We start from the raw sequence: 27,886 nt of genomic DNA, 5'->3' as shown, positions 1-27,886 counted from the left end.
CCTCCTCGCCCCGCGCCCCAAAGGGGCAGCCCCGCAGCGCGACCCCCGCGGCCGAGGAGGAGGAGCGGGGAGCGGCCAGACAAAGGCGGTGCGGTGGTGGTGGTGGTGGTGGCGAGGGGCTGTGCCTCGCCCCGTCCGTCCCCAGACAAAAGCGGCGAGCAGGTGGAGGGAGGGAAGGAGGGAAGGGAGGGAGGAAGGAGCGCGGCCGCCCCGCTCCGGCCCCGCGGTGCCAGGCGGAGGGGGGCGGGCACGGCGGACAGGTCAACCCGGGCGGCCGCCGGGAGGGCCGCGGGGGGCAGCCGAGGGCGGCGCCTGCCCGGGGCCCTTCCCCGCCGTTCCCCCGCCTCGGAGCGGCTCCGCCACCTGTGGGGCCGGAGGAGCTGGGGGCCCGCCCCGCTGCCTCCCCGGGACCTGCTGGTGGGTGAGGTGAGGCGACTCAAGGCCCCTGCCTCAGCCAACCAAGCAGCCAAAACAACCCGAAACGACAAACTCCTCGGTCCCATCAGCTCATCTGCGCAAAGACTGACAAAAAAAAAGTTTGATGCAGAAGAGCGAGGCAGGATTCAAGGCGCTGATCTTCGGACAATTTTGTGGGTGGGGGATAAAAGCAGGGTTTGGGGCTGCCTGATGTCCTCACCGAGTTAGTTAGGGCTGGGAGTGATGTGCTTATCGCTGGCTAGACTTCATTCTCCCTGCTTAATTGCGGCACCTTATATGAGGTTTCAGTGGCTGAAATTAGGACCGGATTTGGCCTGGAATGCTTGAGTACCAGCACGCAATCACCATTTACTTCTCAACCAAACAGGTGAAATACTATCTAAGATATGAAGGAAAATCTATGTTTTGCTTTCTGGAAGACTGATGAACCTTAAGATATGTCCACATGTGACAGTCTCAGGGAGGTGCACAGCATAAACAGTGGGATTTCAAGGTCGTGTAATACATGTTTACATACATTGCTTCTGGAAGTGGCCATTGCGACCCACTAGCTGCTGCTTCAGCTGTTTTCTTCCAGTGGTGGGTAAACTCAGTGTATTTCCTCAGAAAACTCCAGCCTTGCTCTAAAGACAACATTTTGTTTCAATATTATCTGCGGTACAGTTCTGTAATACCCCCAAAAAATTTGGTTTCAGATTTGAGAGCATCTGATCCCAGTAGCAGATGGGAGATGTATGGATAGGAGAGAAATACTTGGTTAGGGTGATTGATGTTCCCTCGTGACCAAGGTGCAAAACGAACCATGGGAAAAGGGACTCGAATGGCACAAAGTTACACAAACTTGTGATAAACACCCTGCCAAATCCAAACCTTATACCAAATCTACGTATTGCATGAAGCTATGTGAGGCCTCAAATAACTTGCAGATCCTCATTCAGATTTCTTCTTTAATTCTTTTTTACTATATGGACGAATGCTGTTTATAAGACGAATTAAACAAAACACAGTGTAGTTTTCTCTGTATCCTGTCTTCAGTTGTGCTTTTAGTCTGAGGCAAAGTCTTCAGTTATGTTTGTACAATGCATATCGAGTTGTCCACTCAGCAACATATACTCAATAACCTATAGCAAAAAGCTTTAAAGAGCTGCAGTGTATAATTTAGTTGTTTATAAGAACACAGTACAAGTGATGATGAAAGATCCACAATAACAATTTGAGCTTTAATACACATTGAAATGAAATTGAAATATAATAGCTTACATCATACACAAATAAACTGTGCTGCCATCTTCTTTGGTTGTGTCCCCTAACCTTCAACTGCCAAACATTCATTTTTCTTCATCTTGAACTTTTTGTTGTCCATAAGAAGTTAAAGATTTGCAATACTTTTCTGCCTTCTTGACTTGGTCTTATAAGTCCAGTATTGAAGAACAATGAAGATTTAACAATTGGAGTATTTAGAGTCAGGAACTGGTATCTATACTAGAGAATCCAAGTGGAAATATTCAAACTCTGCTGCTGTCATTTATGTCAGTGGATGATGGGGACATGTATAGCTCTTTGAAAAGCAGTTGCCTAAAGAACAATTATCTGAAAGCTTTCATGCTCCTAATTACAGGAGACCTCAGTAAAGAACCATTTTCTAGCTAACACTTGCTTAGAGCCCGAGGGTCTGACAGTCATTCTTCTAGTGGATCCTGTGGCTGACAGCTCAGAAATCAGACTTCTTTATTCTCCATAACAGAGTTTTTCTTCCCTTTTCTCCTTTAATGTTATCGATTGAAAGCCAAGAGACCCATATATGAAGTTCCTCATACTTGTAAGTTCTACCAGACCAAAGCAAGACATAAGTCCTCCTGTCATATCAGTCAGATTTTTCTTCACACCTTTTATATCCTCCTTCTCTGTGGGATTTGAAGCTTGTTCAGAACCCTGTTGGAGAGCTGTATTTGTGCTCTTCTTAAAATATTGTGGTAATTTGATTACTTTGATTTCTGTAACTTCTGTCACCCTTCATAGGGTTTCAGTTAGTCATAAAGAACAAAGGATTCAGTAAATATGTTCTAAAATACTACTTCTCATTTGAGTGATAACTATGCTAATGATAGCCGTGTTTTCTAACAAAACCCTGGAAGTCTCTAAGCAATTTCTCTTCAATCTTGTTTTCACTTGTCAAGTGTTGCCTAAATATACAAATGTTAGTAATACAAGATACAAATTAAAAGATACATTAGGAGGCCATAAAGGTATGGAGAGAAGTGACAGACTTTTTCATGCCAAGGACAGAGAATAATGCAGCTATGCCTGATGTTGTATAACAGGTATTCTGTTCTGTAATCATGTATGTTATTAATATTATCAAAGCTACTTTGCAGTGATGAACAAAACTTACCAAATGCCTCCTCCTGCCATGCACAAGGAGCTATCAAACTTTATTAAGTCATGGTTCCCACAAACTCAGTTTGAAAAAAAAAAAAGCCTTCTGCAATAAAACAGATTCCTTCCACAGTACTTCTGTGCAGACCTTGGTACTTGAAGTTTAATTAACCATTTCAAGTGAAATTTTGTTCCACGGAGTTTACCAGGCCTTCATTCTTTCTGTTGCACAAATTGCGTACATGTTCCCTACTTAGCCATTGAGACTGCCAAAACTGTGCATAAATTCCTCTATAGCAGGATTTTTTAAAGACAGTATCAACCACAGTATGTTGTAAACACACAGCCTATCTCACTTTTATGGCTATGAGACACGTTATCTTTTCCTTAAGGCATTGAATTGCACAGGATACCTGCAGAATGACTAGAATAGGCATTTGATTTTCCACGTTAAGAGCATTCATTTTGCTTGACCTTACAATGCCAAGTGTTTTGTGAGTTTTTTGTTTGTTTATCTTTTTCCAGCAGCAGAGATATTTGAAAGAAGTCATAGCTGCAGAGTACAGACCTGAGGTGAGCTATGCCTTTACAACCACCCTCTGTTTGTTATCACAGCTTTCCTGGAGCTTACCACCAAACATCACAGTTGGGTGAAGAGACATTTGAAATAAAGATTTGATGCCTTAGGACATGCACAGTTCAGCGACAATTTAAATTAAGATGCTGAGCTGTGAAATGGGGCAGCTGAGAAGACCTCCAGCAAAGAGTCTGAGCAGACTCGTCCACAACCTCAGTGCCATTTGCCTAAATGCCTCGCTGCTTGGTGATGGTGCCAACCACTTCTTCCATGTGGTCAGTTGCATTGTTGCTTTTAGTCACCAGTGGCAGAAGCAATGTTGATACATAGACATGTATCTGTACTTTGGTCTCTGTAGTGAAAATGAAAGGATTCAACACCTGCTTTCCTAAAGGCTAGAGCTTTGTGAGAACACTGTGAATCCAGTGAGAGTGCTGACAGACTCGAGGGGAAAAATGGATTACAAGGCATGAGTTATGGACGTGCCTCTCTTATTGCCAAAGAGGTCTCTATAGATGTCAATTCCCCCAGCACAGCAATCTGTTATATAGCTGTTGAAACTGTGCATATATTGCATGGGGAGCAAAAGGATCCTTCCTATATGACAGCAAGGGGACATTTAGTGAAACATACGGTGAAAATCTAGTGTCTTTGAAACTAACCATCACAAAGACCAAAATAACTGAAACAGTGATAAGAATTTCCTCTAGCAGAAGGTTTTGTTTTGTTTTCTGATAAAGTAATTCAAGGGATGGCAAGCTGCTGGCAGTTTATTGTGGAGTCTGAAAGTCCTGAGAACCTGGAGAAACAGGTTGTGTAGCAGCCCAAGAGACAGACATCCTGGCATAGCTGGAAACCGGGAGGGTTTACTTTGGAAACCTGCCATGTTCCTTCTGATGGATTCAGCATAATCATGCTCTTCTGCTGAACACTTTGATTTCAACAAATTACCCCTTTTCCCAGAATGAAAAATACCGTGTTGAAAAACTCCAGCTGGATGTCTCCTTTGTGATTTAGACACTTTAAAACCTTTCCCAAGTGTGTCTTGTTCCTCCTGTATTGCAAATAAGGCTTCATCAGCACATAATTAGTGCTGGATAAACCTTTAGAAGTCCTTAACCTTTCAGATAGATACTCAAATATATGTTGAATTCTTCAGTTCTTTAGGACCGAAAAATAGTTTTGTGTTCTTTTCCTCGGGCTTTTTTATAAAGCTGAAATTTGTGAAAGAATAGCATTTCATATGAAATTCTGGTATACCTATACTCAAAACGTTTTTTTGATTCAAACTTTTTTCAATTCTTACTCAAAATGCTGGATCTTGAGACAGTAAGCCAGGATTTTTACAACATCTGTGTCTTAGCTGTGGGGATAAATCTGGGAGGGGAAAGTCTCCATGTTTCTACCTGTAATGCTGAATAGAAGAGACCCAGGGGACTGATCTGCTTCAGTGGCAACTAACTCAGATTTGCCTTGATTCCCACTATTCTTGCAGCTGATCTCCGCTGGAACAGACCGGTCTTGGAAAGGCAGAGCAGGCAGGCAGTGAGCAGCAAAGAGCACGGGCAGTCAGAGGCATAGCTCAAGCCTACTCGCTGGACTCCTTTTGTTTGGCACTGCATCCCCAGATTGCATCAGCACGGTCCTGTAACACTCCTGCTGTCAAAGACCCGTAGAGAACAGTTTCCAGACTGGTTTCATCGGGGGAGAAGAAACCTTCATATGGACAGCAGTGGCGCACCCAAGTGGTGTGTGCAGAACACTAAGCGGGGATGAAAAGATGTTTGTACCCAGCTACATACCTGTGCACAAGTCCACTGATAGAGGTATAACTCTTCCTCTTCACGATGCCTTAATCTTCCAGCTTTGGAGCAGTCTCAGGAAGCCATGTAGTACGGCACTTTACAGGCACTTCCAGAATAACTTTAAAACTGGCTGGATAACCGGACTCCTGTATAATTCCTGACAAAATGCACCATGTGATGAACTGCACCACCAAGTCCTTGCACTCTGCCTTCACACCCAGTGCATGCTTGGATACCCTTCACACCTGCATCTGCTGGGTAGCCATATTATAAAAGGAAGGAGAAAATAAAAGGAAAATGTGACACAGGTATAGCCCAGTGATGTAATTTCAAGCAAGTCTTGTAATGGAGAGCATGCCCTCTGGAAATCAGTGCCCTTTGCAGCCAACTGTTGCTGCCACAGTGTTGCTCCCTACCATGTGGGGGCATGTGAGCAGCACATCACCAGAAATGCCTTGTGCCTCGGAGCAGCTTGCTGAGGGTTAGATGGAAAGCCGTGGAACAAACCGTGGCTGACCAAGAGAAGAAAGCACATGATTTGCTAATAGAAATATTCTTGGCTTAGATCTTGAGACTGATTAGACCTGTAGGCAGAGAAAAATGAGACTGGTGCTGACTTCTATAATCCATAACATGCTTCAGGACTTAACATTTTCATGATTTTGCATGATAACAAAATCAGAAGTCAAAGAAAAGGGCAATAGCAACTCGTCATGTGGTAGCAAAGTCAGAAGGCAACATACAGCCTAGCAGGAGGTGAACAGGTAACTCATTTTCCCTAGGGATGGGGTTTTCAGCTGACAGTCAAATTCAGGCACAAGTTAAGTCATGCCTCAAGCCAGGGTGCCTCTGGTGTCTGTATACCTGCTCCTTTTCCAGTTCCTGCACTGGAGCCCTCTGTCAAGTCATATTACCAGATATTGGGCTACAACTTCACAAGCAAACTAAACAGCAGGGGGAGAGCACACAGGTTCAAGCACTGGCACGTGACAGTCCGTGCTGTCCGTGCTGTTTCTTTGCTAGCATGCTAACTGGGCAACACGCTGTGGGGGATAGCATGGAGCAGCTACTGTTAGGCAGTGCAGATGAAGACAGACTTCTTCAGTGGGGAAGAGAGTTTCAGTAGTGTATGTGTACACATGTGTATGTTATATAGCTATATTTTGGTTATATGTATGTGTGGGTTACAGCTGCATCAAGAAGTCCTGCTTCGTTAAGTGCCATCATTTCAGTGAGGCATCATTGGTGACATTCATTCTTGCTGCTGCATTTCTGATCTTGGTACGTTAAAAAATGTTTTTCATCATCCATCCTCTGACGGCACGTCATGTAATAACATTCTGTATACAAACGGTGCTGTGTCGCTTGGCCTTGTATGTGGACTAAAATTGGCACTGGCCCATTTCAATTAGTTGAGTGACGTAGTCTCAGAGGCTAACAAGCAGACTTTAAAGCATTTAAACTCCGATACCACAACATTTTATATCTAAATTTCGTACTCAAAGATGACCACTGGAGCAGAGACGAACAGGGAAAATGCCAAAAAGAGGGTTTCAAATGCTCTTTGTTCAGGGAATGCTGTGAAATAAGCTTTTTAAAGGGTAGATAAATAGCAAGAGGCCAGAGTATGCATGAGAGCAGACAAAAGCCTCGTAATCTGCTATTTTTCACTTGGACTTTGTCTTCATTTGCTAGCTAACCCCAAACAGACCTTCCCTTTTTCTGCCTATCAGCGACGTGTAAATAAATCTCTCTGTGCGTTCTATAAATAGTCCCAATTCCTTCATTACAAATGACCTTTCTACTCTCTGCTTGGTTACAGGGAACTTGAACCATGTCCAGGTGGAAGTCTTAGGATGCAGCATCTCGTGACCGTACATCTAAGCACGGATGCAGCACAAAGTGAGTGCTCATGAATTGCAGCGCTGCAGCAGGTTGCCCTCAGACATCAGGTATGCACAACCAGCTGTGATTTTACAGGAGTCTGGCAGTGTTATGGCTCATGTAAGGCCAGTTTGAGCATGCCCGTGAGTCCACATGGTCAGGAGCTCTTTCTGTGCATGCCACTTCCCCATCGGCTGTCACGCTCTTGTGCTAAAGGCACAGACGTGCTCTCCTCTCTCCAGAGTCTAAGGCAAAAAAGGTAGCTGCTGTTGGGAGGTTTGTGGAGATCCTTCTGAGTCATGCAAATGAGAAATGGTGTCAACACTCAGATTTCAACATTTTCCTGGCTTATGTTGGACTTAAGGCTGTTGTGGGAGGTACTGCTTCATTAACCTCGATTTTGTCTACAGCGCAGCGTTTACTCACGGCACTGTCAGTAATGTCCTGGGGAAACAGGTTGAGGGGCTTATTTTTATTGCCCATCTTCCGTGAGAACACAGCTCCTGTTACAACCCCAAAGGTTAATTTCTTTTGAAAGTCTGAAATACGGAGTATTTCTTTCAGAACACTCCATTTTCTGAAGCAGTTTCAGGACCAGACAATTTTTTTGTGGTTGTGCTCCCAGCATGCTGACTAATGGACATATCTGAGGAGCCAGGCTATGACATAAATGAGTGGTGTAGCCCTATTGCCCACCAGATCAGTGTACCCAGTAAGCTACTTTGGGTGCCGAGGAGTTAGTCTCATTCCTCTGTCTACCCTGGTCTGGGAAGTCCACCTCTGACAATGAAGCCATGATCTTCAGTCCTGAAGAATGGAATGGACCCTGTGGTCTGCAGCTGGACTGTGTGCTTGGACTGCCAGAATTTCCTTCAATGTTTGGTTACGGTGTTCACCAAGACCATCTATCTGGCCATGGCACCATGATATGCTGACATTTTTAGTGATTTCATTAACAGGTCCTTGGAGACTTTTTTTGCGTTGTAAGAGCTATGAAATTAGAGCTATATTTTGATTTGATTACATAGGCTGGCCTGGGAACAGAGGTTTTGAGGTTGTTTTCTTGTGCTAATGGGCTTTGGAAATTTAACTTTTGGTAGCAGGGGATATAACCTAATGAGATCCCACAGTGTAGTGATCATAACAAGGATATAAGAATATCCCACCTAATTTCTCCTGATGGAACCAACTAACATAACTTCTGAAAAAGATCATGGAAATAGTGGTGCCTGGGATGCCTTCTAAACATACTGAGGACAGGATAGACACTGAACATCTTAGTGGACCGTCTGCAGGCTTACAATTATTGAGGTAAATATTTATAACAAGTCCAATATTCAGTATCATTCTGTGCGGAAAGCATAATATTCTTCCTTTTCACAGTCTTTCATCAGTCAGTTCCCATGCAAACTGTGTCTCGTATAGTCTGTGTAGGTGTGGGACAAGGTCTCTTGCATGTACATGGAAAAGGAGGTATCTTTTTATTCTATGAAGATGACAGTGATTAATGGTGGAATTTCTCCAGAAATGTGGCCACAAAATCTAGCTTAATGGAAGTTCAAAGTCTGTAATGTGCTCAACATTGGCATAGAGAAGTGGGGATTTTGTTCTTCCAAACCCTAAGAAAATTTTTTCCTCCGGTTTATGGATGCATTTTTTTCCATTTGGCTACTTTATATTTCATCCATATAAACATTGTCTACTAATTTAATGCAAAAGAGGCACAGTTTCAGTAACAAATTTGTGTATGCTTGTTCACAAAACCAGGTAGGATAACATTCTTCTGGAGAAGGTATAAAAGAAACAATAAAATATACATAACATGATTTCATCAGTCAAGTACGCACAATTATTTAGCTGTTCAAATGAACTCATCTTGTGTATTTATGTTTTTATTCTTAAAGAAAACAAAAAACTCAAACATTATTTTTATGCAAAAGAGATACATTCATTCTCATCCTTTTAATGTTCACCATCCTTAAATATAAACTAATGATTTACACCTGTGTAGTTACATTCAAATCACTGAGGGAAGGGAGGTTATACCTCTCTTTTTCTTCCAGTTCTTTTTAATGGAATCTGTGGCTGTTACAGTCATGGCATGTTACAGTGCATATCCCTGTTGTTCTGATATTCCTGCCTAAATTTACAGAAAACTTGAAACAGAAACAATGGGGTATTAATTTCCCCATTCATTTCAGTTAGGCACTGAGAGAAATGCCACTTTAAAAATAGCTTTAAAAATGAGTACTGATAATAATAGGAAGGACATATCTTACTGTGAAAAGTAGTCCAGTTTCTTATGAAGATGCAGGTCTGTGCAGATAAAGAACTGTGCTGAGCACATAGAAGAATTACATGTGCAGGCCTTTAAGAATGTATGGCAGGATCTGTTGGGAAGATCATAACTGGTTTTATTGCATCCATTCAGCTTGAAGACAGGCCCACCTTTCATCCGTTTAGGAAATGCTATGTGAGGTAGTGTGTTTAGGAGAAGCAAAGACTACGAGATTGTGAACCGTTGACAAAATATGGTTTTCACATTTGTTAGGTAGCTAAGATCTTTATTGGAAGCTTTAAATGGAGGCAGAGATGCATTGAACTGTACACAGAAACAAATAAAGTTCTCCTCTGCCTCTATATGCAAACATTTTCTTCTGCCTTTAAAGCAGTACTGTAGTCCCAGGCTTAATTAAGACAGTGATTAAAATACCTGTAACTGCATACTCACGCATAAGCTGTAGCACACTCCTTAGCAGCAGAAACGCATGTCTGACATATTTTTGTAAACCTATTGTTTTGCTTTAGAGCCAGACAAGCCAGTGTTTCATCTTAACGATGAACATGGACTGTACCTGGGAAGCGTCATTTCCCAGGCCCAAGGAGAGCATGAGTGGGTACTTCTAAAAGCTGTGCGTGTGTTCTCCTTGCCAGGAGTGCAGTATTGTTGTCTCACTCTCAGACACAGGGCTATGGGTGTCTAAAAACAGGCTGGAATTTTTAGTACTGTGCAACATTGAACGTGCTCTGTGCCTCTGTTTGGTTTTTACAACGCCTTTTTTTTTTTTTTTAAGGTTCATTTAGGTGTGCTAATGTTTCTTTTCAAGCTACAGCATTTGGGTAATTGAGTAATTGGGTAATTCCATCAGGGGAACCCTATTTCAGAGGAAAGGGAACTGAAACCTATAGAACGATTGAAGCTGTACTGAATTCTGAATAAATATTCCTCAACAAGGCAAAATAACTCTTCTCTTACTTTCTTTTGTTGCTTTTCTCTTTTCTTTGCCTTTGGCCCTGGCTTTTATCCTCTTATTTTCATAATCATGAGAAGCCAAAGTAATCTCAGGTATAAGACTGCCAAACCAGCTTTGAATTTCTGTGACTGTTCTGACTCTTTATACTTCAAGTGCAGAAGCAAGGGCCAGGCTAGCTAGATCTTACCAGCCAAGAGGCTGAACAGTTCATTGATTTGGCTGATCCATCTCCCATATAGCCTCGGCTGTCCCCATGTAAAGACACGTCTGCTTGTGTCGTGGCAGGTATCTGTTCACTCTTGAGTCACTTTATTTTCTTTTGGTATTTGTCATTCCACAGGTCGCACTCTTTGCTTCCAATAAAAATGAGCAGTGCAAGAATCGCTCCGTAAGTAACTGCATAATCAAATCCTGAGAGAGTAGGAGGAAAGGGACCCAGAAGAAGAAGATAAAAAGCAATCATCCACTTGAAGAAGCAAAGAATAAAAATAAGGTGTATGGCTGGCAACATTATGGAAAGAAAAGGAGAGAAAGATATAAAATAATAGCCTCCACAGTATAAGTCTACAGTTGAGGAATGCAAGTAATTTCAAGGTGGCTGAACAAAAGGGAGAAAGAAGTTAAAATAATGACATGGTAAATCCACAAGGGCAAACTAGAAAACCACAGCCGGGATCAGTGAAAACAAACGATAAGCAGAAAAAGCAAAACACACCAAACATTCCTTTATGGAAGCCAGAACAAATGGTCAGGATAACAACTCGACACGCTTTTTAAACATTTAAAGGAAGGAGAATGACAACAGGAATAGAGAGGGAAACATTTTTAGAAGATGATAGTGGCAATGAAAGGCTTCCATGGAACAGTTTCACTTTCTGCCTAATAATCTAAAAGTCATGCCATTCCAAGCATAGATCAGGCTACATAAATTAATCTTCAAATGAGAGCAAGCATCATTTATTTTAATATACATTTATTTGCATTGTATATGTGGTATATGATGGTTTTATTTTAAATAATTATGTCTCTGTGTTATCTTTTTATTCTTCAGTAGCCCAGGAACTTTAAATAGGTTCCTTTCTGAACCTATTTTAGTACTTTCCTCCAGACCAGTTTTTAGCATTTACTATAAATTTACCAGAAATTTTGCCTGAAAATGAAGCTGCTGACTTTGGCTTCTAGGCAGTGGTTTGCAGGAAAAAAAAAATGAGAGCACTTCATGTTACCCTTACTGATAACACAGCTAGCCAGGTAGATTGCAATGCACTGCCTTGACAGAGAGGTGGCAACTCCATGCACAGCTGCTCGTCTGAGATGGAATGAAGGCCGAGGAGTCCCAGTCCTATCAGACAGCAGGGCATAAATATTCTCCTTTACCTCAATGAGAATTTGTGTTTTGGAGCAGTGCAATCTGGTTCACACCCTTGCTGTCTCCAGAATACTTTCTGTGCCTGTGGTAGTAGCAAAACATAGGATCACAACATCTGGATCACTCACCTGTCCTCATCTGTGGAGCAGGAAAATCTCTGTGTGCTGGAAAGCTGCAAAAACATCCAGATAGCATTCAGCTTCAAACTCAGCTGCCAGGATGTGGGAGTCTTTAATGCAGGGTATGCCTAAGACCCTGTTACATTCAGCAAAGCTTGCTCAGTGATTCAGCTCACTGTGTGTGTTTTTGTCAGGAAAAGGTTAACAGCTCTCTAGATTAAGCCCAGACTCTGAACTTGGCTGTCTAAGATCTTGATCAACACTGATAGGAGCAGGGACACCTCCCTGATGCGTGGACACCTGGGTCTGCAAGCTAGCATCCCGCTCTGTGGGTGCTGTAGTGCTGGCAGAGTTGGAGGAACCCTCTGGGAGCAGGTGATGGGTGCATGGTGTGTTGGGGAGTGTGAGCACCAGCCCCAGCCCTGCTGCCTGCCTCCCTGCAAGGCTCTTCTTTCTGCCAAGAGAGGCTGAAACCACTGAGTTCTGTGACCCCTGCACACACAGCATGCCACTGTCATTCATCCAGCTGCAATAATTTCTGCTAAAAAATAAATAGCTGTATGAAAAAAAAAAAAAAAAAAAAAAAAAGAAGGTCATTTGTTCTTATAAGAACTAATTATAAAATCCATGACTGTGTGATGTAGCATCCAGTTCACTTCAACAATGCTGGCAATGCTCCCTCCTGTTTTTTCCTGAACATGTTTCTACAAACACAGTTTCTGCAGGGGTTGGGGCTGACACAGGGCATTTGAATGTGCCTGAGAGGGGAGAGTTAATTTTTGTATTTATGATTGCGAGTATATGCTGCTGTGTCCAACAGGACTAAAGGATATTGTCTAGCTTATAAAGTAAAAACAAACATTGCAGGTCAAATTCCTGTTTCCATATTAAACCCATTCCAAAAAAAAAAAAAAAAAAAGGAAAGAAAAGAAAAATATTCTTGAGGAATCAAAAGTCCTGGAATTTTCCACGTCAAACTGACCTAACACAAACAGCACAGACTGTGCTTGTGAGCTTGTGCTTTAAATGCGATGAGGTTAATATGGCTTCCTAAATGTAATCTCTTTCTACAGGGGTAGGATGTATTGCTTCTAAATTTAATTACGGAGGTGGGTGGGTTGGATCCCTAAAATTTAAATTTGGGTTAGGGTGTGGATTTATAGCCCTGCTCCTCCCTGCAAAAGCTGGGGACTGCTTGTGTCTGGGCCCATCTTTTCAATTAATTTTCGGTAATTAAAGTGTGATGTGTGGGATGGGGCTAAAATGAAATACAATTAAAATGTAATGCCTCCTCTTTGGTATCTCCATCCTTACTCATTTTAAACCATCTCCAGTGCTCTGATGAGTTTAAGTCTTCCTGTATCACGTACTGTGCAAGCAGAAATGTTTGAGTGAACTCCTGCCAATGGCTCTGAGCAAGCATGGGGCATGTTTCAGATTACACCGTGTTTTGTTGTTCTGATCTGATCTCCTTGCTAGAAGAGGCTGAGAAAGGCCGCTCTAGGGGATTTACTTCCAGCAGCAGCAGCACATGATCCCTCAATCGCGTGATTCTCACCACCGAGGACTAATGGGGAGGGTGAAGAAAAAGCACACGCTGCCTTGGGGAAGCAACAGCAGCTCCTGCTCGTGGGCCCCCTCCACCAGCCGGACGCTTCATGGCTTCTCCCCGCTTAGAAACCTACTGCTGCCCGAACCGGGATGCAGCCACGCAGCTCGTGATGAGCTTCCAGCCCGAGGTCTTCTGTGGGGTCTGCATCGGCAGCGCCTCCGTCAGCGTGCTGCTGACTGTCCTGCAGCTCCTGCCAAAGAAGGGACAGATCCTGCGGAAGATGCCCAAAGCCTCCTCCTCCTCCACCATCCTTCTCCTTATCTCTGTCTGTGACATCCTCGGTGGCTTAGGTAAGCGCCAGCTCGACGTCCCCTGCCCTTGCTGTAGCAGGCTCTGGTTGCTCTGAGGTACCCAAGCCAAAGGAGCCGGTTAGCAGGCAGACGAGAGGGAAATGTCTGAGGGAAACGTCCTGCCTGTATTCCTGGGAAGATTTGGGCTGAGTGAGATCAGAAAAGGACGGGCCTTTGGGGGGGAGAAGGTCTTGCTTAATAGTCACATTTTAAAATAAAAGCTCTTGGCATATCTACACCAAAATCTCTACTTCAAAACAAATTACAATCCGGAACCAGCTGGTTCTTAGAGGAAGGTGTGGAAGCGGAGGTGAGGGAGCACAATTAAAACTAGAACTGACTTCCAAAACTTAGCTGATCCTTTGGACTGTATTTAGAGAACACTTGCCATGTTTGTAAATCCTCTCAGACCAAGTCTGTGCCGCTCTTCACATGCCAGCCACTCCTCCGGGCACAGCAGGCTGACTGGAAGCGCAGCCATGCAGCTCGCGCTGAGTGCCAGCTTTTGGGGAGTGAGAGAAGCCCCTTACCGGGGACACCCTGCTGCCCGCTGTGCATGAGACAAGGTGTAAAAATAATGCATCCAGATCTGCCTGGCATTTACTGCCGAAGTCGGTACGAATCACAGCACCACGCGCTGTGGAAACGCAGGATGAGTTGTTTCTACAATAACTTTTTTTTTTTTTCCCCTCACATTAGATAACAGAATTATTACTGTTTTGTAAGTGTCTCTGGCTGCCTCTGAAAGAAGTAGGATTTTACATCTTTTCCCCCTTCATACCTAGCCAGCTTCTCTCAAAGTACATAAAATTAACGATATTAAAGCAAATGATGAATAGGAAAATTTAGAGAGATGTGGAAAGAGCATTATGTGCTTTCACCTGGAAAAGGTCCTTTCAGTCAGATGAGGCCAGCAGTAAAGTTACTTTTCTCCCTTTCTCTTTCACGGGCAAACTATCTGTCATTGTCTCTGAATTAGGCTCACTTCAATGGGTGGGAAACCCTTTGCATGTGGTGGGGAGCCTGGTGGGCTGGTTACAATGAATGTGGGTGCTTTGATGCCTATTTTGAGCAAACCCATAACATCTCACTAACAAAGTTCATTTAAAAAGTCAATATTCTCAGCTAATTGTGAAGCCCTGCTTTGTTCAGTCCCTGGGCAGAGAGGAAAAGAACTTCTTGTAAAAATGAAGACTGCAAAAAGTGTGAAATTACGCTTTCCTGAAACAAGGGATTGTAGAGAAATGAACGTTAGGATATGAATATATGGGGGTAAAATTATCAATAGTTAATGGTTCATGTCAATCTGCTCGATTCACTTTAGGGGAGCATGTGGCGGTATCTGTAGGTAAGTGAGATTTTAATCCACGTGGCGTAACACTGTGAGACCCCTGGCCCTGGGGGCTGCTCTCAGCGAGCTGTCCCAGCGGCGCTCCCACCGCGCTCCCCTGCAGCCGCAGCCTTGTTGTGAGCACACAAAATCCAGGCTGCAATGCAAAACATGCAGCCGGCATCCTCATGTGACTCCGGTCACGCTGACAGGAGGAAAGCACTCACGTGTTTCTCTTTAGGTGTGATCTTCAGATCCAGCGTCTGGTTGGGCTTTCCAGGCTTCATCGCCAACATCTCGGTGGCGAACGTGACCGACATGTGGCCCTCTGCCTTCTGCGTGGGGAGCGCGGTAGGTACCAAGCCTGTCCTCTCATGTCTGCTTTGCTCATGGGGGATCTGAAAGGCAAACCATGGTGTCCCAAAGGAGGTTAGACCCCGAGCCGGTGTCTGGTCAGATGGGGCTCAGCCTATGCCCCGCTGTGCCTCCCACCAAAAGCCCCGCTGAGGGCGGCAGGGAGAGGGGTACCACAAGGCTCGGCCTGTCCTGCAGCTGGCTCGTCACAGAAATGCTGTGGTCACAGAAGGCAGAGCTGTGCCCTGGTGAGGGACACGAAACAGTGAGGGGACAATGTGAAAGGGATGCTGGATTTTGGCAGGCACAGAGACAGCCAGCACCCACTGCGCCCACAGCAGCGCGGGGGGCTTGGGCCAGTGGCGGTGGCATGAGTACGCCTGATGAGGCAAAGCCGCTGGCAGAAGCGACGTCCTTGCTGCGTGGGATTACAGCTCAGATTGCTCTTTACATGGGCACCTGGCCAAACATAACCCAGCGTCTTCTGGATTCAAGCACATGGAATAAGAAAATGTAAAGGCATTCCAAAAGCGCAAATTGAAACTCGGTTGCAAATGCTACAGTCACAGTACTGCCTGAGGCATACGCTCTGCGTTTACTGTACAAGAAAAAAGGCCACTTTTTTTTTTAACCAAAACATGGAGAATGACAAATAATATCATAAATTTACCCCAGTTCAGAAGGAATGTAGGCTAGCCAAAGAATTCACACATGAACTATAACAGCAGTAGCTTAACGATTCAAAGTTTACAATATAGTAAAGGAGATGCTGCATATAAACAGAATTATTCAGCTCCACTAGTTTTTAAATAAAACAAGATGTGCCAAAATGCAACTCACTGTACTTCATATGCCTAATGACAATTTCAGACATTATAGCAGAAGCTATATCAGTTGCACACATCTATCAGTTCTCAATTTTCTCTCATATGTTTCATTTTTGCTTATTAGATGCAAAAGTTGTTTTTTTTTTCTTTGAAGGAAAGTGAAACCACCAACATCAATATCTTACAAGAAGAATGCCCAATTTGAAAAACATGTTTCCATATGTCTTAAGTTTCACTTTCTTGCCCTTACCACAAAAAGTAATATTTTTAAACAGTGACAAAGACACCGTATGCAGACTGTTTGTTTTTCATTTTGATCTCAGGTTAGATGGTGAGCAGCACAGTGGTCTACCACAATTTTTATTTTCCCTTTCTTGGGCTCCAGGAAAGTGCTGCAGTTTGAGTCACTTGCTAAATTTAAATTTAATTATATTGGAATGAAAAATGACCCTCCTTCTACTCACTTCCCCTAACATATTCTCATGTGAGTTAATAAAATGGTTCTGATTCTATTTTAAGTTTCTTCTACTGCTATTGTTTTATTTCATTTACCCACAAACCAATGAAATCTGAACAGTGAGGCCCTGAAGCTTGTCCTTTGAATAACACCCTCTGATTTGTAGATGGATACACTTTCAGGCACTTTTTTCTTTGGGGAAAAAAAAAAAAAAAAACAAGCATATGAAAATTTGGGGTTTCAGGTACATCTGATTTTCATTATTTTTGGTGACAGTCTTGTCTATGTTGGAATTCGCAGGTGGAAAGACCACATGGTTTATTTGTGTATATGTGTCTGTATATATATAGTCAATTCTGCATTTCTGAACTGCAGCAAATATTTAATAGTGCAGATGAAGTTACATGCTGAGGGCTATGGATAAAGTGTATTAACAGGAAGACTGGAATTTTATTTTCTGACTTCTGTGCACTAGCAAAATGTCATGGCATTTGAATTAAATGCTGAATAATTCATGTCACACATGATTAGATGTAGGGTCTATACCCATGGTGAAAGGAAATATTTCCCAGCTTGATTTATCTTTGGAAGAAGGAATAGTAGATCTCTAGCCACTGATGTTTGGCTCAGTAACAAGTATGTTGGTCTCCAGCTGTAAAAGGATGCTACTGTGGAGCTGTGGCAAAGGATATTCAGATAAGAGCTGAAAGTAGGGTGCAGAGGGAAGGTAATCTGAATATTAAAATAGTTCCAGACCCTTACAGAGAGCCAGCTCCTATGGGGAAGAGATTTGGAATTTATAAACAGAGGCAAAGAAAGGTCAGTTATCTTCTATAGGCTCATGGGAAAAAATGTATAGGGTCAGCTCACAAATGCAGTGGAATTTAACTTGACTTGAACTTGTCTCACTTGGACTTTTATTGAAGAAATTAGTTAAGGAGTGAAGTATGGAGAATTTTTCCAGAGGATGGGTTGCTGGGTATTTTTGTTGCGTATCATCTTTATTCGTAGTAACTGTTCCCTGACTTAAGTTATGGAGTTATAAGTTCCTGAACATGGAGAAAATACCCATCACACACAGAACCCACCAAGCAAAGGCACACTGGTAACAGCTGTCTTCAGTTGTATTTTCATGCCTCAGCTACTGAGCAACTAAATTTTACTAAAATGCAGTACAAAAAAAAATAAAATTGTATTGATGAAATTTGAATTTCACTCTAAATTTGTTATTTAAGAATTTATTTTGGACTTCATTCATGACATTAAAGGCTAAGGTTGGAGAGGGAAATAACAGGTTTTGTGAAAAAATAGACTCAGCTGCAAAGGCAAATGCTTCTCAGTTTACCTATGACTTGATGCCTTGGCTACAACAATGCTGTTCCTGGGATTTTGAGTAAGATTTTATACTTCACAAAACTCATTTGGAAAATACACACCTTTAAAGTACAAGGGAGAAAGGTTTGAGTCTGCCTACCCCCCACCCGCAGTGGCACTTGATAAGCAGCTGTGACATTTGCTATTTTTTTTCCTGCAGATGTGGATCCAGCTGTTATATAGTGCGGGCTTCTGGTGGTTGTTTTGCTATGCTGTCGATTCTTACTTGGTGGTAAGAAGATCAGCAGGACTGAGGTACCACAGTTAAAGCTCTGAAATTGTTATTTTACTTCCAACAAGGTCCGTGTTTGCATGCAGCTATCTAAGGGTATAAATGAAGCCTGTACAAACATCTGATGTTCACATGGTTACCAGATAATGATATGGGTGGGTGGTGTGCTAAGTGCTTAAATTGTCAGGGCAATGCTCAGATATTGATTTGTTTATGCCCAACTGGCATTTAAAAGTAACTGACTTCATTTAACCTTCAGAAAAATAAGGTGCAGATCAGGCTTTATAACATGTATTGCAGCAAGATGCTATTTTTGTCCCTTCTCTATACCTGAAATCGATCCTCGTGGGAAATGTTTTAACTTGAATAAAAATAGTGGGAGAGGGGACATGCTGAATTTCATACAGTTCATTTTCCAGTTTGTTTTTCTTTTCTCAGATTTTCTCTCTCTCTTTTTTTTTTTTTCCTCTTTTGTCATTATTACACTTCTGATAACATTTGTAAAGTTTTAAGGAAGAAAAATATGTGCTTACTACACATTTTTCTGCAATGCCTTTATCAGAAGAACCTACACACTTCAGAAATTTCCATACTGTAACGCCAGACAGAAAATATAAGGTGTTTCTAATTTGGTTATGAGAAGGGCAAAATGACCTTCAGTTGCCACTGCAAAATGGGGAGTTCTGTGACATTATATCCAGATGATACTGAGTAAGAAGGTACTGCAGGCATGGTTCATCCGGTGCATGTTATCAAAATGGAGGTTTTTGTGTTAACTTCGGCCTGCAGAGGACAAACCTGGTTTTGTAAGGCCCCATACTTGTAGTTTGAAACAGCTGGGACCTACCTCCTTCCCCCATGCCCATTAACCAAAGAAATGAAATAAAATGTGTATTTGGGCCTGATGCTAAGATCAGAGTAAAAGATGAAAGACGCTTATGTACAGAAATCTGCACTTCTGTAGGATGGGAGCAGTGTCGGACTCTCATCAGAGTTAGACATAATGCTCTGCAACCTTCAGAAGAGTGGCTTAGTTGGCTCTTTGGCTCCCTTCCTCAATTTTTTATCCCCTAAAGTGCTTTCCTCAGGAGCAACAAAGGGGGCAGGGGATCCTTCTGGAGGTGTAGGGATGGGGGAGAGGCTTCCCACCCCACAGCCTGGAGGACGTGGTACTGCTGTGACTTTCCTCCTGTCAGGAGGGCCCCCCTTCCCCTCCTGCTCTTTTAGGTGTGAGGTACTGCCAGTGCTGTTCATCTCGTGCCTGTAAGAGTCCCATCTCCACGTTGCCATGTGGGAAGGGTGAGGTTTGGTGTCTTTAAAGATGACGAATGTCCTGCTTGATCCTCCAGTACGATCGTGCTGTACCACATGATGGCCTGGGGCCTGGCGGTCCTGCTCTGCGTGGAGGGAGTGGCGCTGCTTTACTACCCGTCCCTGTCCAGGTGAGCGGGCCCCCAGGGGCAGGCTCCAAAGCCACAGTGACCTGTGGGCACTCAGGTGTCTTTTGGTCAGCACTGGAGACAGACTTCCAACCACAGGGCTTTTTTTTGATCTTGGAGAACTGTCTCCTGCTGAGTCGGTGCAATCCTAGAAAATTTTAGCATCTGTTCATTTCATTCCTTTTATCTTTTTTTAAGCTAAAGGTGACATAGATGAAATAGCCTAAACTGTCAGATGTGGGAAGAAAATAATGAATAACCTGTTAATGATTTCTTCTCAGTTGTGAAAAAGGCCTGGAGCATGCAATTCCCCATTACATCACAACCTACGCCCCACTCCTGCTGGTGCTGGTGGTCAACCCGATCCTGTTTAGAAGGACAGTATCTGCAGGTATGTTTCTAATGGCCAGTGTGAATCAGTGTGTTATTTAGTAATAATGTAAAAAGTCATGCTTTATGACTTCTTGCATATGATGTGGGATAGCTCCTTTTTACAGTGATGTGGGATAGCTCCTCATTAAATCACAAAAAGTACGGCCAAGGGTGGGAAGGAATTGCCTACTAAAATGAAGATACCATCTCAGTGGGAAATTTGCCCTAGAGACACACTCTGATCACATACTGAAGCTATGCTGTTAGTTACCTCTGCTATTGCAGATTGGCAAAGGTACTGCTATGTTACTGCAATACTCTTTATTTAAAGTATTCTGGTAATGTATTGTGGATATTTAATGCTACTGTAATATTGGTACCAACCTAGATTTTGGAATACAGTTTATTATTTTTTAAAGGTAATGTTCAGATTCAGTGACTTGTACTCATGTAATGTGATCTGCGCTAGATGTTTTCAGTACCTGAATTCATCATCTATGCATTCAGTATATAAAAACAGCAACAGACTTACTATTCTGAGTTAAGTCTTCATCCCATCTACCCTGTATTCCCCTGTAATGCTTATTATCAAAGGAAAAGTTGACAGAATCTGTGGAACACTTTATTTAAATATTACACATATAGTGCATGTCTCTTTTTGCTGACGTAACACTTTAAAGTTTTGTAGGTGTAGACAATGCTGTATCAGTTGCACAACAGAAATACATCTAATTACCTGTATCAAGGAGCCTCCTGTACTCCTCACTTATCTGAAAGACCCAGAGTGCTGTACATTTGGTACCAAAGACAATCCATACATGCATCATTGTATTATCTCATTCTTGTGACCTGTACCAAGAATTGCATTTCTGAGATAGCACTCAGTAAATTGACACCTGCGTTCTGCATTAACTGCTATATTTGTGTGTTTTGAAGGCACTGGCTTTTTTTGATTGTATTGAAATCATCTGTTTGGTAAATCATAAACTTCCCTTCCATAGCATGTCCTATGGAAGACAGGGGAATACATTTTCTACAGTCAGCAGCAAAGGTCTTTGATGAGAACACAATAATGGATCATTATGCTTGTATGTGATATGCATCTGTGTGAGTGCATCCATGTGCGCTTTTTGTAGGTATGTATGTGTGTGTGCTCATACACCTGTGACAAATTCTATGGCTAAAGTATCTAGTTGTACAGATACTTTAATATCTGTGCCTGTATTACCTCTGCTACCTGTACATAGAGTTCTGTAGGCACTAAGGCTCAAGTTTTGCTTCTTACCTTCAGAAATATCTGTTGCTAAAGATGATGCCTTGTGTTTCCTTGCTCTGAAGTGAACAAAAATTTATACTAACAACCTGTAGTTTCTCTGTTGTCTAACAGAAGTAATACAGAAAGATAACAAGGAAAAAAACAAACACATGAAAGTCTGCATAATGAGATCTGTAGGCTGTAATCAAGTGAGAATTTAATTGTTCCTAAAAACAGAATTTCTCCTTGACTGTAGAGGATAGTAAAAGAGCATTGAGCTTGATCTTAAAGAAAAGGTTGTGTAAGTAGGAAGTCAGGCAATAAATTATTATGGTAAAGACAAATGAAGCACTGGAATAACTTGGCTGAAGTGGTCTTTGAGTGTTCCTGATTTTTCATCAAGCTTGCAGTCAGCAAACAGCCACACCTAGATGTAACTGTAATGCTCAGGGGCAGGGAATGAATTGAATAATCTCTCAAAGTCTATTCTTTTTATGGGAAAATATAAAATGAGTATCTTTATGCATATGTATATTCCTTGTGATATCTGAACAGTATGTTGCATAACTATTTTTGTTGCATTACAGCTTCAAGTGTTAAAAGTGTAGTAGCCAATGCTGTATTAATTGCACAATTAAATATAAAGTGTATAATAGGGTAGAATGTATTCTGTTTTGGTCCAAACATCATGTAATAAATACATTAGATCACACACATCATATAGAAGTTGTAAACACCACTGTTTTATTATAAAAGAAGAGTATGCTGACCATGCTCTTTTCTTCAATGGTATTGAGAGAAGAAAGAACAGCTAGTGGAATGCCACCTATTTTAGGAATCCTTAATGCATGTGCTTCTTTTCCTTTAGTATTAGGCTGTGTGTGAGATTACCTGATGGTGGTCTTTCTAGCATCCGAACTGCTGCTGGAGACAAATCCATCAGTTTCTTTGTTCCCTCTTTACAGACATCCGTCTTCTGGATCTTTGTGTTCAAATAATGAGATGCACATATTTTAATGAACACAATTTTATACTTTCCAGTTGCCTCTTTACTGAAAGGCAGACAAGGGATTTACACGGAGAATGAGAGACGTCTGGGGACAGAGATCCAGATGCGCTTTTTCAAAATTATGCTGGTATTCATTGTTTGGTAAGAGGTGCATTATTTTGTTTTAAACTGCTTTTTTTTCCTAGCTGGAGAGTGATGGGGACAAGAATAGAGACTGATGTGTTGCTTCATTTGTTTGCCTTTATGGTTGGAAGGGAAGGTTTCTAAGGAAGACGTAGTTCTAAACTAGTTCACAGACAAGCTGAATCACTCACACAGCATCACAAGGCTGCAAGGAAATGATAAAAATGTTTAATCTAGAGGAAAACAATGACACTAAGAAACAATAGCAACAACACTAAAAAAAAAAAAAAGTGGCTGGGTACAACCTAAAGCTGTCTAAAACAGTAGAAATATTCCTCAGAGCCCAGTCTTCTCTCTTGTCATCAAACATGCCATTGAAAGCCTACAATAAACATGCTTCTACCACTGGCTTCATGCCCTGGTTAGGATGATATAACGCATCATCTCTACGGTCTGCAGATCTCAAATGTGTGAAACAGGTATTGTGTGTTAGCTAGAAATACAGGGTTACGTGCCCAAATTAGAAATCTTCTGATTATCTAATCTTGTTTCTAATATTCCATCTTCCTCTATGCAAATAGAAGTTTGGGGTAGGACAGGGAGGGGGCAGGGCAGGAGGGGAAGGAGGGAGGGTACACACCTCATCCCCAAATCTCCTGCACCTCTGCTCCAGCAGTGCCATCCAGTGTGAAAGATGCTGAATGGTGGCTGGGACTGAAGGTGTTGGATGCACGCAACAAATCTAGGGTGAAAGAAGGCCTGCCTTAGGAGGAGACAGTTTTTACTGCAGTCTCACAATTGTCACACACCACTAAAAGCACCAGAAGAGGGGGTGATCCATACAGAGGTCTGTGCAGTGACCTAGCAAGACGTAGTCACTACTGGGAAGCGTTCACCACCTGTGTGGGTAACAACACAAGAGGGAGGAAGTAGTCTAGGAGTAGTGAAGAGACTTGGCCAAAGTTAATGGTCTGTACAAATACTTATATATATATATATATATATATATATTAAAATAAACAAACAAACCAAAAAAAAACAAACAAACACAAAAAACAGGTAATTAATTCATATTATATTGCCTTAAAAGTCTGAGCAGGGAGGAAGGCTGCCTTTTTATCTCACCCTAGCTGCTGTATACTGGAGTGCTTTGGAGGGAAACTATTGTCTTTTCTTTGGGAATAGCAGAGCCTGCTTGGCTCAGTAGAGAGGTTTCTAGTGCTAGTGCAAAGGGTGGTTTAGGCAGCAGGAGAGGGGGAGAGAGGCAGCAGATTGCAGCATGGCTTCTTGGAAATTGCTGGAAATACCAAGGATTTAGCCAGGCTTCTAGGGTTATGGAAAGAAAGAGCCTTATTCTGGAGCCTGGAGGCACCAGAGAAGTTTATTACAACCTAAGGGATTGTGGCCAGCTTGATGGTATGGGAACAAGCATGAAAGAAGGGAGCAAATCCACAAGGACACAGTGGGGACATCTGTTTATTTGTCTTTGTCTCATTATGAGTTTTCCTATTAAAAAAAAAATGGTTCTCATTTTGGATTTTCTTCTGATAAAACATAAGCTTTAGAGTGTAAAAACTCTTTCAGTAGTATAAAAGAGTGTAAAAACTTTTTCAGTCCCATCTCAGAAGCTTAGGGGAGATGCTGTTCTATCCCAGAGGTCAAAAAGGAGATGAGTCTGTCAAGGAAAACAAATTGTAGCAGCATGGGGTAGAAGAGATGCCTGCAGATTTGGAAGGCATGAGCAGAAGGTTCTACACTGAGAAAAAATATAGTTGCAAGAAGGATGCTTATAAACCTCTATAGAAATTATGACGTGGACATTGGTGGTTTCCTTTCTGAAGCTGCAGTAGAAATACAAAGAAAGGCTGTTCTGACTGCTTAGAAGTCATACAAAGTTGCAACTATTTACTATAACCTTTATTTAGTGTATAACGTTCTCAGTTCCTTTCACAGGATGTAGCTTAGTTATGCTCATCCTTCTTTACAAACAGAAATTGCCTTTATTCCAAAAATGTGATGGCATTTTCAAGGATTTGAAAGTCAAGCTTAGTTTTGATTTGTAGATTTTTTACAAACATTTTGAAAATCTGCTCAAATCTAACCATGAAAATTTAGGGAGGCTGGAGTTTCTGCAGCCTTTTACAGCATATATGAATATATTTGGGTTCCTTATCTGTGAGTATTATGCTTTTAAGATGCAAGCAAAAGAAGGCACCATCTGTGATGTTCCCATTATGGTTCACAGTTGTTTATAATCTCAGTTTTATCCTGCAGCAAGCTCAAATCTTTAGGTTTAATTTTGTCTGGGTATATTGATTTCTTTGTCTAGGCCTGGGCTATATGTCTGTAGATGTCTGTTTTTTGATTATGTGCTCAGAAAGCTATGGGCCCCTTCATATGGAGACATTTTTAAAAACTCACTCTCCTTATTGGTGTTCCTAATCTCTATAATTTGAAATAAATCATATTTTATATATGCATACATATACATATATATCTGTCTTGTTCTCTTCCTCTTCTTTATTTCCGCAATAGCTGGTCATCTAATATCGTCAATGAGAGCCTTTTGTTCTATCTTGAGATGCAGCCAGATATCAATGAAATGCCTCTGAAAAACATCAGAAGCGCCGCACTGATCACATGGATTATCATGGTAGGTCATGGCATTTCTTAGAGTTAGAAATTGCTTGTGTAAGACTGGTGGAGCAGCAACAGTGTGATGGGTGGGTTATGACTAAGGGGAATGTAAGCACTCCAGAAATCAAGGAAGAAAAAACAAAGGTAAGAGTGAGGAAGGAACAGCCCCTGGGAGTGCTCCTCACATGTAAACTCTACCAAAACGGTACTAAAGACCAACGTTTTCTCCCATTTACTAGCATATTCAGTCTCTTTGTGAGTGATTCCTATCCATTTTTAAGATCCGGAGCAGACTGCAAAGTTTTGATCCAGAGCAAGCTGCAAAGTTTTAGCTCACGATTCCTGAAGGTTACCCTCTAAAACAGACATTTTCTTCTAATTGTGTGTGTGTAACTAGAGCTTTCTTTATTAGTGGCTTATAAAGAATAATTACATCTTATATCATAACATTTGGATAGCTATAAGAGGAAAAATGCATGATAGTTCTTAAAAGCAAAGCACAAGAAGATAGCTATAAGATACTGGGCTCTTACGGTACCCCACTCTTTTTTATCCTTCTACTGGAATATTTGACAAGGGATTTTACAGAGGTGTTACTGGTGGTTCCTTTTTCAAGAAAGCTTATTCTGAAGCTGTTAAATACCTGTGAGTTGTAAGCATGCTTTGTGCAGTTAAGCCCTTGAGCTGCTTGGTGTTGAAGAGCTAAACAATGCAACTGATTTGATGCAACCTCCTCCTCTGACAAGGACGGACACTTTTGTATGACAAGGACCTTTCTCTCGCTCACCTGGAGGGCACAAGGTCAGGTCTAGCAACTGAGCTGTGTTTAAACTGTCCGTAAACTAAGTTTGCAATTTTCCCGTGAGAAGAATGGAAACCGCTAAAACCATTTATTTGTCAACCATCCCAAGGCAATGGGAACAGACAAGTTTTTGGAAATCAGTGGGGATTTTCTTTTTCAGTGTCTCTCCCTGTTTTTCCATTCCACTTTGATGGACATTTTCACTGGCTCAGAAATCTGCAGCCATTCCAGACAGATCAACTGCTGCTATTTTAAAAATCTTGCCTGTATGTGCTAATGTCTACTCATATATTTGACTTGGCTTCTAGCGAAAAATGCAATATTTGCTTTTGTGAATTAAAAAGTGTAGAGCTTGTGAGGAATGTTAAAAACACACTGGGGGACTGACCAGCTAAAATTCATGCTAGAAACCCACTTGGCTCCTACTGTTCACTGGGATGGCCTCAGCATACTGAAACAACAGGTTGTGGTGTCTCACCCTGCTTTGTGTCTGGAGTGGGAACAACGTGCACTTAGTTGCATGCAAATAGCATCTTTTAAAGACAGCAGTTGCTCAGAGTAAGGGAAGTCATTAACGTGTGCCTAATGTTTTGCTGGAGTTCAAAATGAAGCCTTGCTGATGTACCTCCTGTTGCACGGCTCTCTCCTAGGGGATTCTTAATCCCATGCAAGGCTTCCTCTTCACATTGGCTTTCTATGGCTGGACGGGATGCAGAGTGGACCTGAAATGGCAGAAGAGAGAAATACCCTGGGAATCCATGTCCTCGTCAACCGTGGGTGAAAATGCCTATCCCTCACCTGTGAACTACCAAACCAACCTCCACGATCCAAAGAAGTTATCGACAACTGACAGCCAGCAGACTGATGAGGCTATAAGCATGTTGTCTGAAGGTAACACCAGTGGTGATGACAGGATAACCAGGAGCTCTCCCATCTACCAGGGCTGGTAGTTCATAGGTGCAGAGCTGAATCTCACTTCTCCCATTGTCAAGACTCGTAAAACCACATCACTGTGTGGACCATTGCTGACTCTGGAATTTGGTTTGTGCCTAATGGCTCCGTGTCGTTTCCTTTAACTTTTGTGTGTCTGGGAGAGAGTGTGTGAGACGCAGAGAAATTATGGTTAATGTCTTCATTTGCCTTACAGGAGATGTGTAGAAAGGTATAAAGGCCCGATAAGATTTCAGCAGGAGTATATCTCTGCACGGATCTGTGTTACTTATGTTTCATCTGTTTTCTTTTAATCTTTCTTGTAACCTGCATACGGTAGAAGAGTCTTTTCTTTAATAAACAGACTATTAATATGTTGGATTTTTAAATGTGTTCCCTTGCTTGCCTTGTTTAACATAAAATTCCTCACCCAGATTACAGTTCTAAGAGTTCTGAGATGCGATTTCCAGCCTTGACGCTCTCGTAAAACATGAGTGACAGAAAACTTTGACATAAGTACGGATTTTCCCTGCTTGTGTAGAATCTCACTGTCAGTCTTCTTTTCGTTTGTTTATATTAATTTACAGTTTGCTTTTATCTAGGGAGCTGAAAGTCTTATAAAACAAATTCAGACACGGCCTAGGCTCCATAAACACTTCAGAATAATGGCTCCAGTTCTCTACTGCTCCAAGCAAAAATAACCCTTCAAAAACTATTTTTTTTAAATTTGAATTCAGTTTGATCCTTCTATGTGTACTTGTCTAACAGGATTATGACTGATAGTTGCATTAAGAGATAATATTTGCAAAAAACATTGAGGTGATCTGAGCAGTCATCAAAATAGAATAAATAGAACCAACAGTTCTTTCTCTGATGTGTCCTCTATTTAATGTCTTCAGCTGCTGAATGGAGAGATATTAAATCTGTTCTCCGTATCTTCTCAGATACAAATCTATTTTGGTGCAGTGCACTAAGTACCTATACACATAAAGTTCCCCAAATGGGTTGAAAATTAAGAAAA

The 27,886-nt window shown here is 41.9% G+C and overlaps 1 protein-coding gene across 7 annotated transcripts; it reads left to right on the top strand.

Annotated features, from left to right (window-relative positions):
* Window positions 1-878: 878 nt before the first annotated feature.
* GPR143 (G protein-coupled receptor 143) lies at window positions 879-27,246 on the top strand. Of its 7 annotated transcripts, none has more exons than XM_068682674.1 (12): window positions 879-1,017; window positions 3,340-3,387; window positions 4,887-5,217; window positions 7,019-7,098; window positions 10,675-13,724; window positions 15,296-15,405; window positions 18,227-18,321; window positions 19,648-19,740; window positions 20,019-20,128; window positions 22,406-22,514; window positions 25,032-25,149; window positions 26,586-27,246. In XM_068682674.1, the coding sequence occupies exons 5-12, from the start codon at window positions 13,481-13,483 to the stop codon at window positions 26,883-26,885; spliced, it is 1,179 nt and encodes a 392-aa protein (XP_068538775.1). In that variant the 5' UTR covers window positions 879-1,017; window positions 3,340-3,387; window positions 4,887-5,217; window positions 7,019-7,098; window positions 10,675-13,480; the 3' UTR covers window positions 26,886-27,246. The 7 variants fall into 7 exon arrangements, with proteins under 7 accessions (XP_068538775.1, XP_068538764.1, XP_068538749.1 ...); XM_068682663.1 differs by having other exon boundaries at window positions 4,887-5,960; XM_068682648.1 differs by having other exon boundaries at window positions 4,887-5,960; window positions 7,019-7,148.
* The last annotated feature ends 640 nt before the right edge of the window (window positions 27,247-27,886 follow it).

This window comes from Anas acuta, chromosome 1 (assembly GCF_963932015.1).
Source record: "Anas acuta chromosome 1, bAnaAcu1.1, whole genome shotgun sequence".
In the NCBI taxonomy this organism is placed as follows: domain Eukaryota; kingdom Metazoa; phylum Chordata; class Aves; order Anseriformes; family Anatidae; genus Anas; species Anas acuta.
The sequence above is the reverse complement of the archived record's forward strand: the minus strand, read 5'-3'. Positions and strand labels throughout refer to the sequence as shown.

Coding starts and splice junctions, on each gene's coding strand:
- GPR143 (XM_068682674.1), top strand. CDS start 13,481: ATGGCTTCTCCCCGCTTAGAAACCTACTGCTGCCCGAACCGGGATGCA. Junction 20,129..22,405: donor TAGAAGGACAGTATCTGCAG/GTATGTTTCTAA, acceptor TATACTTTCCAG/TTGCCTCTTTACTGAAAGGC. Junction 25,150..26,585: donor TGATCACATGGATTATCATG/GTAGGTCATGGC, acceptor GCTCTCTCCTAG/GGGATTCTTAATCCCATGCA.